Source organism: Mustela nigripes, chromosome 12 (genome assembly GCF_022355385.1).
Source record: "Mustela nigripes isolate SB6536 chromosome 12, MUSNIG.SB6536, whole genome shotgun sequence".
NCBI lineage: Eukaryota > Metazoa > Chordata > Mammalia > Carnivora > Mustelidae > Mustela > Mustela nigripes.
In genome coordinates, this window is record NC_081568.1 from 105,821,414 (window position 1) to 105,843,671 (window position 22,258).

At 34.7% G+C, this 22,258-nt stretch overlaps 1 protein-coding gene across 5 annotated transcripts in view; it reads right to left on the bottom strand.

The window, feature by feature from the left end:
- SSBP2 (single stranded DNA binding protein 2) overlaps window positions 1-22,258 on the bottom strand; it is a 296,460-nt gene that overhangs the window by 195,141 nt on the left and 79,061 nt on the right. For 4 of the 5 annotated variants that reach the window (XM_059418173.1, XM_059418175.1, XM_059418171.1 and 1 more), the window contains exons 2-3: window positions 20,749-20,821; window positions 9,006-9,067 (exon numbers count right to left, since the gene is read on the bottom strand). In XM_059418173.1, coding sequence (XP_059274156.1) covers window positions 9,006-9,067; window positions 20,749-20,821 — 135 coding nt within the window. Of the gene's footprint in view, window positions 1-9,005; window positions 9,068-20,748; window positions 20,822-22,258 lie in introns of those variants that run through there. The other variant, XM_059418176.1, reaches the window with a different exon arrangement.

The following is a 22,258-nucleotide window of genomic DNA, read 5'->3' on the forward strand; positions in this document are numbered from 1 at the left end:
TTCTTGTACTATTTATTATTATTAAAATTTCCCCCACATAAATCAAAGGAAAATACAAGATTTCCAAGTTGAGGATTCTCATCCAAACCCTGTTTTTCTTCCATTCTGAGGATGTGAGTGAAAATGATTTCATTGGCTGTTAATATCTCTAAGAGAATAATGAAGGCAAAATGATTGTCAGAGAAGACTGCAAGGGTGAATAAACACTCCAGAGGAGTCCCAAAGATAGGATGCTAACATAATATAACCTTATTATTATAATAATAACCTTAATTCACTGGCCACATTCAGGACAACCTGAAAATAAAAATTTAAAAAAGAAGAAAAAAAACCACACAGGAGACAGGCCACATTACTATAACTTCAAATCGTTAATAGCTAAGGAAGTTAATTCTCTTTGGCCCCAAAAAATACTTTCAATTAATCTTATTCATAATCTATACTGATGAAAATGATCTATTCATAAACTAAGGAGGATTTTACATAAAATGTGTATGTACCTTAAAACTTCCAAATACATGTTCTTGTGTTATTCCTTAACATTACTTAATAACTTATAAAATGTAAGCATTACATTTTGTCCAACTACCATAAAATTCTCATAATACTCTTGGATTCATGATGAATTCATATTTTAAAGTATCATTAAAATAGCTTATGTGCTAAATTCAAGCATCATATACTAAGCATCATACATTCAACATTTAATCCTCCCATTATTATGTCTATTTTGTTGAGGAGGGAGCTAAAGCGTAAAGAGGTTAAATAATTTGCCTAGGGGACACAATTGGTTAGCAGCAGAGCTGAGCTTGAACTTTTATTTCTTACATTATTTTACCTCTATTGTGAGTATGGTATTAAGAGTTCTCATTTCAAGATGGCTCATGCTGATTACGGGCAAGTTTATGCAGCTCTGGCAGTCCAAGCAGCATCAGCCGTTATAAATGTAGTAGATACCTGTCCTAGATAAGACAGCAAACACTTTGTTATCCTACCTTTGACCCTCATACTCCAACTCATTTCCTGAGTATCCTATGGCAACCAGCCCCTCACCCCACATGCAGCTGCCCGTAATGCATGGATGCCTCAATATAGACCAGACTCAGAAGAGACAACTCTTCTGAGTCCCATTTATATCTACAGTCTAGAATTAGCCACTCAGGATGTTCAAAAGGGAACTGTAATTAATGTCTTATTAATAGTGGGCCACTAAATTCTGCTCTGTATTGAACAAATATCATCTGTTACTGAGATGAACACTGGTTACAATTCACAAAATTTCAATTCTAATTCTAAATCTGACCTTGAGAAAATAGTTTGTTTTTCTTTTTTTCATTAGTTTCTTTGTGTGAAAACAGAGAATATGGGGCGCCCGGGTGGCTCAGTCATTGGGCATCTGCCTTTGGCTCAGGTCATGATCCTGGGGTCCTGGGTCCTGGGTTGAGCCCCACTTTGGGCTCCTAGCTCAGTGGGAAACCTGCTTGTCCTTCTCCCATTCCCCTTGCTTGTGTTCCCCCTCTCGCTGTCTCTCTCTTTCTCTCTGTCAAATAAGTAAACAAATAAAACTTTTAAAAAAAGAGAGAATACATTATATATTTTACAAACTTCTGTAGATATAAGAGATGGTATGCGCAAAAGTACTTTTAAAAGAATAAAGATACTCTAAAATATTCTCATAACTAGTATGGTGAGAAAAAAAAGCTTTTCTATTAAGAGTAAAATTTGCCCAGTTTCCTTTCTAATCCTTCATATTCAGTGGAAAATTCCATAATCATTTACAATGTCTGCTCATCACCAAATTTTTCTTTTTTCATTCTTTTCCTACTCTCCCAGACACATTTTGACTTTTCTTTATAACTTAACCACCTCTGTTCTTTGCTTTCTCTCCTGCTAACACTTTCTATTGCCTTCTCACCAAGATTATACCCCCATTTTAGTTGTCCTCTGCATTGTCTTATCTTGCTGTTTAACTTTTTTAAAAGTTTTTATTTCAATTCCAGCTAGTTAGTATGATAATTAGTTTCACATTAGTTTCAGGTAGGATATTAGTTTAAAATTAGTGTAATATTAGTTTATTAATGTAATATTAGTTTCAGGTATACAATATAGTCATTCGACAACTCCATATATCACCCAGTGCTCATCGTAAGTGCACTCCTTAATCCCTGTCACCTATTCTACCCATTCCCTAGCCTATTTTAACTCAATTCAAATAAATGTCTATTATAGGCAAGACATACAAGATGAGTAAGAAATAGTCTGACGATGATTATATCATTCCAGTGAGCCAATTGACTAATTCAATGCTATTATTTTCACATGGGTATTTGGTTATTCTTAGCTAAACTCATGTCATTCATTAGACTCTAAAATCAGAGTACTAGTGTACTGTAATATTTGACTTCCCGTTCCCAGTGAAAGAAACTGAATTCTCATGATAATCTTATTTATTAGTTTATTTTTTCTGCTGCATCATATATACTTAATTTCAGGATATAAATACATGGGCCCAAAGTAATTTCAAAAGGTGTTTTACATATAAAATTAAGAAAGAATAAAGCACAATTTCTGCTATTAATTAAATAGAAAGATTTTAAAAGTATCTATTTTTAAGTTACCTAAATTGAAAAGGACATTAATTTCAGGAGAACGAAGTTTCCTGGCATTTCTGTTTCTGAAATTACAGAAGCTTTGGGAACTTTCATTAAAGAAAACAAAGAGGAAATACATTTTCAAAGGGGATTTGATCTGGGTAAAGGTAACGAACACAGCAGGCATAGGAAATACTATATGGCACTAGGCTGGGTGTAAACTGGGAAAGAAAAAAAGAAGTGATAAAGGAAATTACATTAGAAACAAGGAAAAACTTCCAGAAAATAAAATCACACACTTCCTCCCATCTATAAATTGCCCTTTCCTCTCCAAGGCTTCCACCTCTCGATTTCCCTGAATTTCTTTTTTTTTCTGCACTTCTCTGCATGTTTCTCTTTCATATACCTTCAACCTCCCTATTCTTTTCATCTCAATCTATATACATGCTCAAATTTATTCTATTTTAAAAAGAAAAATGTGGGGCGCCTGGATAGCTCAGTCGGTTAAGCATCTGCCTTCAACTCAGGTCATGATCCCGGGGTCCTGAAGTTAGGCCTTCAGCCCTGCATCATTTGTGGGGGTGGGGGGGGTCCTTTCTCAGCAGGGAGTCTGCTTCTCCTCTGCTCCTCCACCACCCACTCATGCTCTCTCTCTCTCTCCCTCTCAAATAAAATCTTAAAAAAAAATTTTTTTTTTGGTTAATCCTGAAACTACTCCATGTGGCACCACACACTTCAGCTATTCTCAGTAACCCTTGAGGTGGAAAAATGAATTAAAGCAGCCTTCTGAACCTCACTTTCACCCCCTTCCCAATTCAGGAAAATCTCTGGGTCCTTTTACATACACTTGTTGCAGAATTTAATCTCTGCATTAAATATCCTACTTGGTTCCAATACATTATTCTCTCCTGATTACTCTTCTTCCTCTCCAGTTAGTCTCCTATGAGGCTGCTCTTCATCTACCCAGGCTTAAATGTTGACTTTCCTCAGGATTCCAACCCCAGGCCCTGCTCTTACTTGTTACATTGAGCAGTTGAATCTATAAAGATTTTTCACAAATAGTATGGTCTGTGCTCATAATTTCCAAACCACTATAGACCTGTCTCAGATGTATAGATCCATATCTCTGACCTTGTATTAGGGCAACTCTATCTGAATGTCACTTAGGCATCTCAAAATTAAACCTGTCCAAGACAAATTGTGACATTTTCTCCAAAGTTTGTTGCTCTTTCTATATTTCCTCTTTCAGTCAATGACATCACTGCTCACCTCAAATCTAAAATCTGGGAAACTTCTCCTTCACATTCCAACTATTCTACTTACTGTTTGCTATCACCTCTCAACTGGACAATTACAGTTAACTTATAAGTAGACTCTATCTCTGTTCTCAGCCTTCTTCAATCCATCCCTATGTTGATGTCAAGTGAATGCCTAAAAGCACAAATCTAATCATGTCATGTAGTGTTTAAAATCTTTGTGCTTTCATCTAAAACCCTTGATGTACTTCAGGACTTCATAATTTAGCCCCTGCCTTTGTCTTTATCCTTATATTCTATCACTTCAAGTACTATACCTACAATTCACCTGATCTAAACTACCAGTCACTTCTTGGATTCATGATCATTCCTTTTGAGACTTCATACTAATTATTCCTTGCCCAAAATATCCTTCGTTCACTCAGCTTCCAGCCCTGCTCAGACTCACTTTTTCTATAAAGCCTGTCCTAAATCTCACAAGCTGAAATAAGCATTCCTCCTGAATTGCTATTAAAACTAGTATATAACTCAGTTATAATACTATTAACTGTCTATCTTTCCTGTACTTATCCCCTTGAGGGAAGCATAGTTTTGCACTTTGTAAATATTTGATGAAGAAGCTTAAACAATAGGACAACTCGATTTTCAAATACTCTTAAAAAAAAAAAAAAGTGAAAAGAAGTCTCAGAATTGCAACTTGTCCATCCAAAAGGGACGCTGCATTTAACTAAATGAGCAAGCACTAAGTTCTAAAAGACTATACATTATCCTATTCAGCTGGAGCTTACTAACAGCATTAACAGCTTCCCAGGTTTAAAAAAAGAAAGAAAGAGTAACCATTATTATAATCCTGAATCCCTAACCTAAGTCACATATGATAAAGCAAAACTCTAAAGAGTTAAGGATTAAAAAGATCAGGCATCTTGTATTGTCAAGACATCCATTTTTCCCAATTTGATCTACAGATTCAAAGCAATCTTACTCAAAATCCCAACAAATTATTTTGTGGATAGCAAAACTCATTCTAAAATTTAAATGGAGAAAGTAAAGACCCAGAATAGTCAACACAATATTAAAGAAGAACAAAATTGGAAGGCTGATACTATCCAACTTTAAGACTTAACTATAGAGGAAACAAGTCAACAAAACAAAGAGTCAAACCATGGAATGGGAGAAGATATTAAATGACACTACAGAGAAAGGGCTGATATCCAAGGTCTATAAAGAACTCCTCAATATCAACATCCAAAAAACAGATAATCATGTCAAAAAATGGGCAGAAGACATGAACAGACACTTCTCCAATGAAGACAAACAAATGGCAAGTAACACATGAAAAAATGTTCATCATCATTAGCCATCAGGGAAATTCAAATCAAAACCACATTGAGATACCACCTTATACCAGTTAGAACGGCAAAGATTAACAAGATAGGAAACAACAAATGTTGGAGAGAATGTGGAGAAAGGGAACCCTCTTACACTGTTGGTGGAAATGCAAGTTGGTGCAGCCACTTTGGAAAACAGTGTGGAGATTCCTCAAAAAATTAAGAGTAGAGCTACCCTATGACCCTGCAATTGCACTACTGGGTATTCACCCCAAAGATACAGATGTAGTGAAAAGAAGGGCCATATGTACCCCAGTGTTCATAGTAGCAATGTTCCCAAGAGCCAAACCGTGAAAAGAGCCAAGATGCCCTTCAATAGACAAATGAATAAGGAAGATATGGTCCATATATATAATGGAATATTACTCAGCCATCAGAAAGGATGAAAACCCAACTTTTGTATCAACATGGATGGGACTGGAGGAGATCACAATGAATGAAATAAGTCAAGTAGAGAAAGTCGTATGGTTTCACTTACTTGAGGAACATAAGAAATAGCATGGAGGATATTAGGAGAAGGAAAAGAAAAGTGAATGGGAGGAAATCAGAGGGGCAGACAAACCATGAGAGACTGTGGACTCTGAGAAACAAACTGAGGGTTTTAGAGGGGAGGGGGAAGGGGGAATGGGTGAGCCTGGTGGTGGGTATTAAGGACGCAAGTGTGCATGGAACACTGGGTGTGGTGCATAAACAGGGAACCTTGGAACACTGGGAAAAAAGAACTACACACACACACACAAAGACTATTCTTTTTCGATTAAAAAAAAAGACTATAAAATAATAGTAATCAAGACTGTGTGGTATTGGTGAAAAATTAGTGCAAGAGTGGAACAGAATAGAGAGCCAGAAAAAAATCTACATATTTAGTCAACTGAACTTTGACAAAGGAGCAAAGGAAATGCAATAGAGCAAAGATAATCTCCTCCATAAAAGGTACCAGAACAACTAGATATCCACATGCAAAAACATGAATCTAGACAAAGACCTTATATTCACCACAAAAATTAAAACACATAGATGTTCATAACAGCTTTGTTCATAACTGCCAAAATTTGGAAACAACCAAAATGTCCTTCAGTAGGTGAACATATAAATAAACCATGATACATCCAGACAATGGAATGTAATTCAGTACTAAAAAGAAATGAGCTGTCAAGTCATGGAAAGACATGGAGAAATTTTAAGTGCATATTGTTAAGTGAAAGAAGCCAATATGAAAAGACTACTTATTGTATGATTCCAACTAAATGATTCTGGAAAAGGCAAAACTATGGAGACAGTAGAAGGATCAGTGGTTGCCAGGGGTGGAGCATAAGAGTGGAACAGATGAAAAGGCAGAGCACAGGATTTTTAGGGCAGTGAAAATACTCTGTATGATGGACCATATCATTATACATTTGTTCAAAACCACAGAATGTACAACACCAAGAATGAACTGTAATTTAAACTATGGACTTTGGATAATTATGAATGTGTCGATGTAGGTTCATCAACTATAACAAACGTACCACTCTAATGGGGAATGTTATTATGGAGGAGGTTAGGCCTATTTGGGGCCAGAAGGTACCTTCCCTATAACTGTGTTGTGAATCTACTAAAAACTGCTCTTTAAAAAAAATTCTAATAAAAAAAGAAAGAAAGAAAAATCAAAGGGACCTCTGAAACAGTTAACATCAACAAAAAAAGGTCAAAAGCATCCAGTGGATTTAAGGCTCACAGTCATGGTTGTCTAAACACAATGAAAGCTTGGGATCTGGGCAGTTTTCTGTAGGAGAGGATCCATAGCTTTTCATAGGTTCTCAGAGGATCCCATAATCTCAAAATCATTAAGAACCACTTATTTACACAGATGAAGTAGGCTCCTCAAAGGGTTTGTTGGTAGTTTCAGGGGAGAAATTTTAAAAACACTGAGAATATTGTACCCATATTTTGCATGTGCTACACTTAAATTGAATAGACTGTAAAATACGTATGTGGGGCGCCTGGGTGGCTCAGTGGGTTAAGCCACTGCCTTCGGCTCAGGTCATGATCTCAGGGTCCTGGGATCGAGTCCCACATCGGGCTCTCTGCTCAGCAGGGAGCCTGCTTCCTTCTCTCACTCTCTATCTGCCTGCCTCTCTGCCTACTTGTGATCTCTGTCTGTCAAATAAATAAAATCTTAAAAAAAAAAAAAAAAAGAGTACACTTATAAAAAAAAATAAAAAAAAATACGTATGTGCCCATTGTTTAAAATATCTTTGATATCTCCAACTACATACAAATTAAAATTAGTTAAAATATCAAAGCCACAGAATAAGAGTTCCCTTGAATCTTAGAGCCATAGAAAAAGGAAGAGCAAATGACATTTAAGACCTATATCTTCCGATAGTTAAGACCGAAAAAGCTAAAGTATTCTGTGAGGTATTATCAACTATCAATAGTATGAAAATACGTTAAATTCACAAGAAATGGAGCGAAAGAGAAATAGGCACAGAAATAAAATTAAATCTTTAATGGAAAATTTTCAAAATCTTCACTTTGTTAGCTCACTAATCCAATAGGGACAGACTCCTAAATTGGTTTCTTACACTACTTTTAGACCTAAGTGGAAACATACAAAATATAAGGTGTACACAGGTGAGAAGACTCAATTACATTTGGCAAACAGCTGAATTTTTATACTATAGATCTAGATATCATAAATACATACTATATAAAATGAGAAATTGACTTTTATGATATGCATTATAACAGCTTAGTCTTAAACCCCAGGAAAACAACTCAATGATAGTGCTTAACTGCAATAAACCGTTGTTCCAAATACAGGAACAGCTCTGAGCCAAAGGACTGCACCTGTTCCTGCCATACATATGTGAGACAAACAAGGGAAACCCACAACCACAACTGATCAAGTGCGGTTCCATTCACCACAGAACCTTTAGTAAGGCATGTTTTCAGGAGAGAGGTTAAAAAGATGATGGCATTAAATAACGTGCCAAGGAAACCATGTGCTTGGCACAAGAAGAGAGCTTCTGTTTTTCTCTTTTAATTAAGATGCTGAGAGATGAATATAAAAGCCACTGAGCAGGAAATGTTTCTAAATTGAAGAAATGTAAACAAACAGCGTAGCTTGTTCACGTGGACACCTGAACTGCACTGTATTTGCAGAAAAGTCACAGACCTGGACATTCTGGTATTTGAGTGAAATGTATAAGTTCTGCTATCAACTGGCCTTTAGTAGTCTGTGGTCTCTTTAGTGTACCTACATAGCTCTATCCCTGAATCTACAGTGAACTCTTTCAGTTTTTCTTCTGGACTATTCTTCACTGTCCTAAAAATTCACCACTGCCTCTACCTTCAGTATCCTCAGGTATAGTTGAGATCATGAGGATCTAAAAGCCAGGAAGAATGACCTCACCAGAAACAAACTATGCTAGCAGCTTATCTTGGATGTCCGGCTTCCAGAAATGTGAGAAAAGAAAGTTAGGTTGTAGAAGTCATGTAGTCTATGGTATTTTATTATGGCAGCCTAAGCTGACTAACAGAACCATACTTGGAGTAGGAGATTCCATATACCAAACCCAGTTCCAGCTTCACTCAATAGTACTATCTTTAAGTTAAAGAAGACTAAAGCTGGTTTTGAGCTTTTTTTTAAGTGCTACCTCTCATAAAATAATTATAGAAAACAAAAATAAGTAAATAAAAAAGAAGCATGAAATTATTAACAGGTATAGTGCAGGCCTACTGAAATACATCATCGATCTAATAAAAATGGAATAAAAGATACTTACCACCACCAAGAATGTAAGAATCCTGGTGGTTCCCCCAATGTGATGTTTTTTTCCCATCTTATCTAAAATGAATAAAAGAGATATTAAATACTGTCCTAATAATACCTTTTTCCACAAATATTTCAAACCAATATTTTCCCATTTAAAATACTAAGGTAATATATAAGATTTTAATCATTTTCATATTACCATTTATTCAAGTTTTATTAAGTACTCATTTTACATAGTAATTTATTGATTGGCTAGTTTGAGAAGATGTCACCATTACTTTCCTGAATTTGCTTCCCACTGTGCCAGGACTTCTAGGAGAGACTTCTGGAACCTAAGGAATTTCAGGACCTTAAGGCACATCAAAATCACAATTATTAACATCACTACGAAAATCAATTATTACTACTAACCAAGGAATTTGCAAATGACTGGAATTAATATGTGCAGACTCCAAATTACACCTTAAGGATCGAGTTTTTAAATAAATTCCTGATTTGAGGGGATGGAGAGGAAGAAGGCATGTGTCTTCCATAAAGTAAGAGTTTCAAAAAAGCACCTGGGTAGCACAGTCAGTTGTGCGTCTGACTCACTGAGGTCAGGACATGATCTCAGGGTCATGAGACTGAGCTCCAACCTCAGCAGAAAGTCTGCTTAGGACTCTCTCTTCATTTCCCTCTGCCCCTTCCCACTCCTCCTCCCACACTCGCACTCTCTCTCTCTCTAATAGATCAATCCTTTAAAATTTTTTAAAAAAGAGTTCAACAGGATGGAAATATTAACTTTACAAATGTTTGTATTTAGATATATATTTACATATATATTCATGTATATTTATATATATTATATTTATATTTCAGATGAGTTGGAGTTCACTATAAAAAATTGAAAACAAGGTCAATATCTCTAAAAAATTGAAACTTCTGACTAAATACTCTTTACAAATTAAATTTAGAAGTTGGAAAGCTGGGTAGGTATTTATACAGTATCTTTTCTAAGCACTGATAGCAGTAAACACAAAAGATACAGTAAGAAGTAAGCTATAATTTCAATTAAGGTGATCCAGAAAGCCCTCAAAACCAATCTTTAGGCAGGGGCGCCTGGCTGGCTCAGTCAGAAGAGCATGCATCTCTTGACCTCAGGGTCCTGAGTTCGAGCCCCATGGTGGATATAGAGATTGCTTAAATAATTAAATAAATGAATAAATAAGAACTTGAAAACAACAACAACAACAATCTTTATGTGTAAGTATGATTTCGTTTTTTAGTTTAAATAATTAGGGATGCTTGAGTGGTCCAATCAGTTAAAAGTCCAACTCCTGATTTCAGCTCAGGACATGAGCTCAGGATCATGAGATCAAGCCCTGGGTAGGGCTCTGCACTAGGCATGGAGCCTGCTTAAGATTCTCTCTCCCTCTTTTTCTGCCCCTCCCCCAACAGGCACATGTGCATTCCTATTCTCTCTAAAAATAATTAATTAAAAATTATTTAACAATTCCAGTCAGCAAAATATGCCCTTAGGCCCTTAACATATCTAGGAAGTAAACAACCACATAATTATAAATTAAAAAAAAAAAAATTAAGGAATCCTTTCTATCACCTACTGTGGAAGAACCTAGAAATTCTTGTCCCAAAAGGATTAAAATAAATAAATAAAAGTTTTAGGATAGGACTTGAGAAGGTAGCCCAAAATGTTAAAAAAAAGAAAAGGGGTAACTCTCTAAGGAAACTAAAATCACCAGAATCATCATTTTTTAAGAGTTCTTAAACATAGAAAATGTAAATCAATGGGAACTTTAAAGTAATTTGCTCTCAAAAAACAAAATTTTCTGAAAGTGAGGAAATTATATATGTGATAGCCATTTTTTGAAACAGCTAAAGAAGAAATCCTAGGGATTAATGAACTTGAATTCATAGACTAAGTATCAACAATGAACCAAAACATGTTATATTATATAAATAAAAGCCAGATCCTAACTTGAATTCTCCTAAGAGTAATACAAATAATTTTTTTATCTATGCTATCTTCTATCTGAATTTCTGTTAATTATTATTGTTACCTTCTTGGTTCATGAAAAAATAAGAAATGGTAGTACTTCATGAGTCTGAGGATAAATGAAACTCTGATGTTCTGTTAAATTTATAACTTAGTCAAAAACCTATTTCTCATCTTTCCATCTTTTCTTCTACCATTTGTTCACTAGTTGGTGTCTTCTTGAAATGGCGTAATAATGAACCTTACAGAGATGTCCCAGACACATAAGTATTTCTAATCCCCGGAATCATCCTAAGTATATAAACAGCAAGTTTTTCAAGGGAGCATCCCTACATTTAATCTCAGTTTATCCTAACTTGACAGATTATGACTACAAAATAAAGCAGACAGAACAATGCTCAATCAAAAGGAGACTGTGAAATGACTTGGGTTACAGTTAAAGTGGCATGACCAGATCTCACTGCTGAACCGTGCTGGAGGAGGGATCTACGCAGTCTAACGTGAGTCCTCCTGTGTTATGGCTGGTGCTCAGCAGTTCCATCCTGCACTTTCACAAGCAAAAGTAATCGAGGAAAGTACCTACAGTTTACACTCAATATGGACTTTTGTGAAAGAAGTTTAAAAGTAATGCGTTTGTTTTTTTCCATTTGTATTTTCAACAGTATTATGTCTTGTGTTCATCAGAGCAGCTCAAAATACCTCCCATATATCATCTTTTTCATCCTTATAATAGTCTTTACTATATAACATTCACATTTTTCACTTTAAATTCCAAGTAAGTGGCAGACACAGCTAAAATTTTGGCCCATCATATTGAAAGTAACACAAAAGCCATCCTTTTATAGTTATCGAAAAAACAACAATTAATGCTTTAGGTTATTCCTGAGAAGAAATGGTTATATGTAAGAATATGTTTCCATAGTGATTGGGTTTTTGTTTTTGTTTTTGGCCTCCAAACTAATTACTATTTTAGGTATCATTTGTTTATAGGAAGCATGAGATGATGCTAAGAAAAACAGAACCAGGTTTCTGTAGAACCCTGATCTATAGAAAACTAAGGCATATTCATTGCCACATTGTTAGAAACAATGAAAATTAGAAACAACCTGAAAGCATTCACCAACTGTGAATGTAAAATAAAATTTTATACTTACATACTATAGAAGAATGGCAATCATTAAGAAGAATATGACATATCTACATGGAAAGAGAGCCATGTTATATTGGCTTTTCAAGTTTGAGATTTGGAAGATTATGAACAATATGTATAGTGTATAACTTTTTTTTTTAGTGACTTTTTTACTGGAGGAAGGGGTGGGAGGGGAAAGAATGAATCTTAAGCAGGCTCGACACCCAGTACACTGTGTGACATGGGGCTTAATCTCACAATCCTCAGATCAGGACCTGAGCTGAAATCACTTAACCAACTGAGTGAGCCAGGTACCCCTAAACCTTCTCTATTTAAAATAAATTGTGCATATATGTATGTGTGCATTCGGGTGCGTACATATTAAAGAAAGCATATCAAACTTAAGGCTATTAATCTCTGGAAAAGGGTAAAGGAAGACTTTCATTTTAAAATCATATTCATCTATATAGTTTAATTTTTTTTTCTTACTAAACATGTATTAATGATGGACATGGTTGAGGAATGGCCTGAAAATACCTCTAAATGTCAACGGCCATTTTAGAAACAATTCTGCTATTTATGAAAGGCATTTTCTGTTGTACTGACTTTCATGGGCTTCAGCCTTTTTTGGGTATTTGAATGACCTGTATGGAAACTATTTCTCTCTTTATTCTATTTTTCCTTCTTTCATTACCCCAGCTCCGATACACATTTTTCATCCTAAGCCTTTTTAAAGCTGTTGGGTCAGCCACCTCCCTTCCTTCCGTCATTTGCCCAGCTCAAAGCTGTATTCTCCTATAACTTACAGATAAATCTCAATACCCATTCCCACTGCCATATTCTACATTAGAGGGCCTTGTCTGTGATTATGCTGTGTCTCTACTGTATGACCTGGCATTTTCAGCATTTCTGTACAAGTGGAGAGCCAAACAATGAATGAACAGAAAGTCTACTGGCAGGGGTAAGACATGCCATATGGGTTATAAGTGATAATTATAATTATAAATGCTCATACTGTCTGATATAGCAATTCTTCTAGGAATTTATCCTATAAATATGCTCATGTGTGCAAAATTATATATATATATATATATATATATATATATATATATATATAACAATTTTCAGTAAAGCATTATTTTTAATTGACCAAAGACTAGTCTTTGCAAAAGACTAGAAACAACCCAAGCGGCCATATGTCTATTAGTAGGGGACTGGTGAAATACATTATGGCACATTTCATAGAATGAAATACCCTACCACCATAAAAAGAATTATGAAGTTTCATGAACAACCACTATAAAACAATTTAAGTCAAACACATGAAACAAAAATTAAAGCATGTAACAGTGTGTATAGTAAATTAGTATTTATATAAACAAGGAAAAGAATGATACACACACGTAGATATACAGATACACACTTGCTTAGCTTTTCATCATTACTTGCATCCGGCAATACTGGAATATTACCTATATCGCTCAACCCCACACTCACTCTTCTTTGTCCATTCTACACTAAGTGCTGGGATGGTGAAAATTACGTTTCCTAGTTTCCTGTTCAGCTCTGCCATTAGAAGAATACTAGCTGGAGATCCAATGGCAGGAGGAAGAGGAGAGGCTTCCTGCCTGTGACTCCAAAAGTGAACTAGTTGCTGGTTACAACAGCAATAGCTACAGCAGCTACAGCATGGGACAATTCTGGATGTCTGCAGCTCCTTTTCAGAGGTCCTAGCCTTGTCAATGTGGGACCTCTTTGAATGGTCCAGACCCACTTCTACAGCACCTGCAATAGCACAGCAGTAGTACACATATATGTGTACATATATATGCAAATATATTTATTTGTTCCTAGACAAAATTCGAGTCTTTTAATTTAGATATAACCTACCATTCCCACTAATTTTCTAAAATTCTCCATGTACAGGTGCATCTATATACTAACCTAAATGTAAAAAAAAAAAAAAAGAATAACTTCATTTTAATTTAAAAAACTAACCAAATAGACATAACGGGAAGAAAAATCTAATCCAACTTTAAAGCAGATAATCCAAAACTGTGCTATTCAACATGGTATCCCCAAGCCATATGTGGTTCTCTAAATTCAAATGAATTGTTCTTCATTCAGTCTAGTCACTTTTCAAGTGCTCAATAGTCACATGAAACCAGTGGAGAATTTACTAGAAGCACAGATTAGAAATCATCTCCTAATCACAGGAAGTTTTATGGAATAGCACTGTTCTATTCTAGAAGGTAGAAATCCTCTTAAAGGCTACACCCAGGTGAGAGACTGAGCTGCTGAGATATACAAGCTACTTGTGCAGATGATGTCTTTTATTGGGAAAACTCCCTGATGGATCCCTTCTATTTTTGTTTTTATTTTTTGGGCTAGAAAAGTAGAGGCTCCTAGGAATGGTTGGAAAGTAGAGAATGAATACTTAATATGCCACATAATAAAATAACAATAATTCAGGAGGCTGCTAATAATCTCCCAGGAAGAAGATGTCTGAGATGTTTAGGAGAATTCAGAAAAGACGACAATGGGAGAAGTTGTGAGGAGACAACAAGACAGAAGACAACTGGGAGCCTTCAGGTAAATAGCTAGTAAGAAATTCCTATGGCAAGGAGAACAAAAAAGTTAATGTTTAATATTCAAGTTCATGTTTCCTGTACTGTACAAGGCTGAATACCATTCAATTTTCCCCTAATCTTCAGTAACAATCTTTTATATACAAGAGCCACAACCCAGTGGAGCTGGGAGGCTATAAGAGAAATATGAAACTCAGACAAAGAAAAGACAGCAAACATAAGGAGGAGGAGCAGTGGGGCTGTAATACTTGGTGGGAGCAAGAAATTACAGCAAGAGAACCTCCAGGCCCTTCTTCCCCTAGTAAGCCCGAGACATGTTAGAGAGAACTTGTGGGAACCTGTAATATTAGGGAGTAGAGCTGGAGCTGTTTTGATAGGAAAGGTAACTCGAGGAGGCAGGAGAATTTCAGGCCATCCAAGTGACAGATACTTGGAACATACATGTACACATAAGACATATATTTATATTTCTACTCCAGTACAGAAACTACACAAGGTATAAAGAATTAGTCAAGAAGTTTAAAAATAGCACTTTTGAGTATGTACTATATGCTCGGCCCTTCTAAGCACTTTTACAGGTACTAACTCATTAAACCTCAGCCCAACTTTAAAGTATTATTACAATTATCTTCTTTTTATAATTAAGAAGACTAAGTAAGTAGGTGAAATAATTCAAACCCAGTAGGCCGGCCCCAAAGCAATTACTCTTACCTAACATACTATGTTGACTCCAAACTAAAGTTCAAGAAATTGGTTAGGAAATTTTTATTTTTTCTTTTCAGTGAAAGATAAGCAGAACAAAATTTTAGAGTCTGTAATGTTCAAAAATTTAGCATTCTTTTTTTTTTTTTAAGATTTTATTTATTTATTTGACAAACAGAGATCACAAGCAGGCAGAGAGAGAGAGAGAAGGAAAAGGCTCCTTGCAGAGCAGAGAGCCCAATGTGGGGATCCCAGGACCCTGGGATCATGACCTGAGCCGAAGGCAGAGGCCTTAACCCACTGAGCCACCCAGGCGCCTCAATAATTTAGCATTCTTAATAAAATCTAAAGAAGCAATCTGCTACATGTTTTTAAGCTACTATTTCTGGGTAACGTACTGGCTAACTTATGGCAAATAGGGGCTATTATCATAAACAATGTAAAATTCTTAAGAAGGAAAAAATCCTTGGTATCTGCAACAATCTAGTTCTTAATTGTATTTGGTAAGGTCACGAAGCCTCATTCTGAGGCATGACAAATAACATGTAAAATTTAAGGAGGAAATTGGAATTACCTTTGCATAATAAAATGAGATAACCAGAAAAAGGATAGTTTCTAATGAATTCAAAGTAACAAAAATTGACATAGAATGTAAAGATTTCTTAGTATTCTATTTGTAATTATTAAATACTGTAAGATAATAACAGATAAATAAAAGATAATAAAAGATAAAGCTGAGGAAGAGTTCTACATAGAGACTATTTCTAAAGAATGTTCAATATGAGGAAATAGGGTAATTGGGTGAGGGACATTAAGGAAGGCATGTGAGGTAATGAACACTGGGTATTTAGACTGGTGAATCACTGAGCTCTATCTCTGAAATGAATAATACACTATATGGTACTTAACTGAATCAAAATTTAAAAAAAGAATGCTCAATTTTGTCTTAATGGAGGTAAGAAAACGTCGAACTGTAGAAACTCTATTTGGGATTCAGGTACTAGTTTAGAATCTATCATCATTCGGATATAACAATGAGCTAGTTAACATAACCTGGGTAGCAATGTGATTTCTATCATTAGTTCAATGCGATCTCTTTTAATTAAGGAAAAAAAAAAAAACTAGCTGGGCTAATTGTTCTAGGCTCTGTTCTGGCTGGTAACAAAAGTTATTAAGAGCAGTTTAGTTCCTGATAACCCAGGCCAAGGGTTATCAGAAAGGCCAAACCCATGGGGGTACGTGGACAGTCAGATGGTTAGGGTCTGACTCTCGATCTCAGCTCTGGTTTTAATCTCAGGGTCCTAAAGTTAAGCCCCAAATGGGCTCCATGCTGACTGTAGAGCCTACTTTTAGGGGAAAAAAAAAAAAGGCCAAACTTAGTGAAAGACTGGGCTCTAAGATACACATCTTACTTTTTCAGATGATGTCTAGAGTTCCAATGTGACCTTTTCATAACTTTACCTATAGAGGAAACCCTCACTAAAAAAAGGTGGCTCAACACAGCAAATCCTGATTCAAAAGCTCATTAATGTCATAATCACCAATATCCTCATTCATCCTGACCGAGAATGACAAAATGGGAAGAAGTATTCTACTTTGCCCTAAACCAGGGTAAGAACATTGAATATCTGAGTGATTGCTGACACTTTAATCATTTCCTTTGTATCACAATACCCAACCCAAATAAACAGGTCTTCCTAGTTTTTCTTTAAGTTCCTTGTTAAACTGTCCTGAATTAGGTAAAAAATCTGGGGATAGACTCACGAGAACTTAGATAAGATTGTCCTTTACTTCTCAAACTATTTAAGAAGTCATTCTACAACAAGCAGCCTTTAATTTTCTATATGATCCAAGTGAAAGTAAGAGAGAAAGCAATGCTAAACAGGGTACAAAGCCCTAAAAGATTACATTCTCCTTCCTTTATTAACCATAGTTGGGGAGCAGGAAAAGTGGTACTGCCGTTGACACAGACACCAGAGTACAAACCAAACAACGTTTCTCTTTTATTTATAGAGCATCAAAAGCTCCCTTTTGCCAGAAGATAAAGTCCAAGCTTCCTGGCACAGTATGCAAAAGTCTTCAGCCCTGAGAAAACCTTCCTAAGGAGAAGCAAATTCTCCTTATTGGGAGGGATTTTAGGCAAAGTAAAGCCCAGGTGACAGAAGCCTATGGTATTTATAGGCAAATACAAGCAGCTAGTTACTGTCGAAACTTAGTGTGAGGAAGATTATAGAAAGGTACTGAAATTTAGCCAACCGATATTATTCAGAACTCTAGGGTGTACTTAGCAATGACCTGTCACAAATCTACTTCTAGGTTCCATTTTGAAATTGAGATAATTTTGTATTTTCTCTTCTATTATTTTTATTTTTAAATAACTGTACAGGGATGCCTGGGTGGCTCAGTTGTTAGGCATCTGCCTTCAGCTCAGGTCATGATCCCAGGGTCCCAGGATCAAGCTCTACATTAGGCTCCCTGCCGAGCAGGAAGGCTGCCTCTCCCTCTCCCACTCTCCCTGTTCTTATTCCCTCTCTCACTGCCATCTCTCTGTCAAATAAATAAATAAAATCTTAAATAAATAAATAAAAGTGAAAATAGGGTATACATATATATACACATATATACGTGTGTGTATATATATATACATATGTTTATGTACACATATATATATATAAGTAAGTATAAAAGTAAGGATAAAATTCCCCTTTAATTCCTTTAAAATCCCTACTCTCAGAAACTAGTCTGGCATGTATATTCTTTCAAACTTTTTACTATATGTTACACTCATAAATATGTACCCACAAAAATATATAGTATTGCACCATGTTCCTTTATGTTCAATGGTTTCCATGTAAATGCCATACTTCATCTTTTTTCTTTTACTTGAAAATGTTTGGAAATTTACTGTTAAGTCCAAATAGACATAACTTGTTCTTTTACATTTTGGGAAACTCATACCTCAATTAACCTAGCTGTCCTCTATATGCGGAAAACGCTATATTGGTTATTTAGGTAATTAGAATGCATTTTCACAGTCTGCTTGGAGTTTGGCAAGCTACAAAGTAAAGAATAGTTCTGGGAATGACATACACTAATCTTCAAAGTCCAGAAATACTGTATCTTCTTGGTAACAATAGTTTCTTTTCAGCTTAATTGATTCCTCTTGTGAAACTGAACCACACTAATAATTAAGAGAAATCCTCAGTTTTGTATTCCAAATGAAGCCAGAGAAAATAAAATCATGGTAAATACTTGTCAGGAAAGTGTGAATCTCTTCTGAAATTATAAGTTCATTTTTACCAAATAGACTTAGAAATTTTGTATATCCATATTCCGTTCAATTCAGGGTATACAGGTATAATATCTAGTTATTTCAATCTAGTTATGTTTGATCCACACAATCCATTTAAGTCAATGTTCTTAAATGTGTTAGTAACATTTTTCTTTTTCACGAAGTCTAAGAATCACGGCTCTGACATCTTACAATGTTGGTTAAAAAAAAAAAAAAAAAAAAAAAAATATATATATATATATATATATATATATATATATATATATATATAGTTATGGGAACCCCCAAGGATTCAGCAAGTTGACTAATTCAAAATGCTCCTTGACTCCTTGATCTAAGGAAAGAGAACAGTAAACCCTTTCATCAAGTTTCATCAAGTTTTCAACTGCATTAAAATAAAAATTGTAAATCTCCATAGCTGGCTTTGGTTTCTTTTAAATATCTTCTAAGTTGGCAGTGATTAAGAATAAAAATATTAAGAGCATTACTTTTGCAATCTCTTCAGTCCCTATAACAACAGTGAGTGTGGGGTAGCAAGGTGAAATACAAAGTCTTCTAATTAATGATTTCATGAGATGAAATTTCTGTTTCATTTTGAACAAACCTTAAAATCCAATTTTTCTTACACTTTATATACTCATTCTATGTAAAACAATCGATTTCTTCTATGTTCTAAGCATACCCCAAATTCCCTGTTTGCAAATAGGCCCTAACAGTTCACATATATTAATTAATTAGATAAAAGATTGGGTATCTATGTGTGTTTACTATGTTTGTTTACTTCTGCATTTGTTTTTGGAGCAAGTGAATCTCAAGAAGGCTGCACCTCTGGCAGAGAGGGCAATTTGTTCAAGGGAGTGCCTGTCATGTTCCTGATGTGGTGGGGGTCAAACTAGTGAAATAACTAGAGACATTATTTCAAGCTGGACTTGTCTCATATACTATAAACACAGGCCACAAATGAGAGCTGCATATGTGACTTAAAATTTTCTAGTAACCACATTAGAAAAGAAAAAAATGGTAAAATTAATTTTAGTAATATATTTAATTTTACCTAATATACCCAAAATATTATTTCAATATGAGATCAAAATTTTAAAATTATTGATACTTTATGTTCTTCTATTCACACTAAATCTTCAAAATCCAGTGTGTACTTCATACTTTTGGCACTTTTCAACTGGATTAGTCATATTTCAAGCATTGAAAAAGCCATATAAAGCTAGTGGTTACCATACTGTACAGCACAAATATGGGGGAAAACCAAAAGCTTTCAAATAAACATAGATCTAGGCTTAAATTCCAGTTCCATAACTCACTTAGCTATATCACCATGAGCCAGTTATATAAATTCTCTGAGCCCTATTGTTCTTATCAGTAAAACAGGAATAATACCATCTGCCTTACAAATTTCTTGTTAGAATTAGAGATAATATAAGTTACTTTGGCACATTATGTGCCTAGCATATGAAAGAACTCAATAAAATCCTCCTCATCCTCATCATTATATAAAATGAGGAAGAAAAGAGGAAAGTACCATTGTATTTTAAAGGCTCAAATTCAAACTTCAAAAAATGTGGAGGAATTAGGAAAAGATATAAGAACTTGAAATAAGATCAAAATGTTTTCTAACTGAAATTTAGTCATCAATCCACTATTATCCATACAAAATAAAAACAAACAAAACCATATTTTACAAAATTATGAATAATGCCAAAATAAGATACAGCTAAAACTAAAGATATGGAGGCATTTGTCTTTTTTTTTCTTAAGCAAATTTGCCTTCTTGATTATTACTGCCAAGGCTAATATTAGTTTCTATTTCTATGGGGGTAAAAAAATGACTAGAAAGTTGAGTGGACGGTTATTGGCATGAAAATGGGACACTAAAAATGATGACAAATAATCAAAGACTGTATTAGGGATACTGATAACCAAGCAGTTACTATATAATACACAATAGTAGTTTTTTAAAATAATTGTTACAGAATATTTTCATTCACTTATATAAGATATCAATGTAAAATATGGAAAATATATCAAACATACCTCTGATAAAAATGTTTGGGCCGATTTCTGAGCTCCTACATGGAGCAGATATTCATATACGTAGAGTGCTAACCTGGAAAATGAATAAAATATTTATTGAGAAGAGATGTATTTAACATTCCTTCTTTAAATAATGCACATATTGTTTCACTACAAAAATATCTTACACACCAATAGTAACAGAAAACCAACTCTTCCCATATCTTGTCATTGGAATTTCATACATGTCTGTTCAGAAAGAACTTCAACTAAACAGCACACAAAGAAAAAAAGACAAATATATCTTCTCTTGAAAAGATACATCTAAATAGGGATTTTTTTCTTTTGAATCATGTCACTTATCATAACCTCATTCCGTTGTTATACCTAACATAATAATTTGTAAACAAACATTAATAATCTCTATAACCTATTTTAAGGTATAGTTATTATATTTCATTATTAAAATAAATGAATTAAGTAACTGGACCTTTCTAACAACTTTATATCCTTTGATCTTTTTGGTGAACAGTAACAAACTCCAGCTTTTTGTACATCCATATGCCAAAATGGGTGCTAAAAGCTCATTTTTAATATTTGTTCAAGAAACCTCTCCTTACTCTTTAGGTTTGATTGTTAAACCAATAAGATAATATGTTAGCTTATAAGGATTCAAATTTTTAGCAAACAACACCGTTAAGTAAAGTTTAAAAACATCAAATCATATTAAGCATTTGGGTACTTTAGAGTTTAAAGGTTAATACAAAATTACATATAAATTTATCATTCAAATACAGAATATTAAGTATGCACTATACACTTATGCTACTCTCATTATCTTGTGGATTCAGAATTTTAAGCTACACCATGTGGCTCAATTTCAGTTGAGCTGTTAACAAAATATTATTCATAAACCCAAATTAGTCTGAGGCAGTATTTTTAATGATATCTTGGACTGATGCCCAGATAGCTCACAACAGTTCAGTTTCTGCTACGCTATATTTACCAATATTAAGCCAGGTTTACAGTAAACAAAACAATGTAATAATAACCACAATTCCATAGAGCTACACTATTTCTCTTGCCAAGTGAATTTTTGATTGTTAAAGATTGATAGCATTTGCAAAAATGAATATTTTCTTCATTTTCATGAAAAAAACATCATGCATGTAATGAAAAGAGAAAGCCTGTACAAATTCAACTGCTCTGTCCTTTTAGCTCTTTTCCCATTCCAAAACTGCCAAACACTTAAAATGAGAATTTCTCTGTGGTTATTAAGTACCACAGGAGTGGAGACAGACATCTGTTAAAATTAATCATAGATAAATAAGTATGTAGTTGGAAACATATCCTAACCTCTTCAAATTGAATGACACTTCTTAGATCATGCTTCTCAACCCTTTTTCTGCCCTAACACACATGAGGGACATGACATGTGTCTTTTGATAGCAGTATCTCCTGTGGAAGTGTGGTTCACCCCCAAAGTCCATAACGGATACATGAATTGGAATACTCCTATAGTTTCCAACAA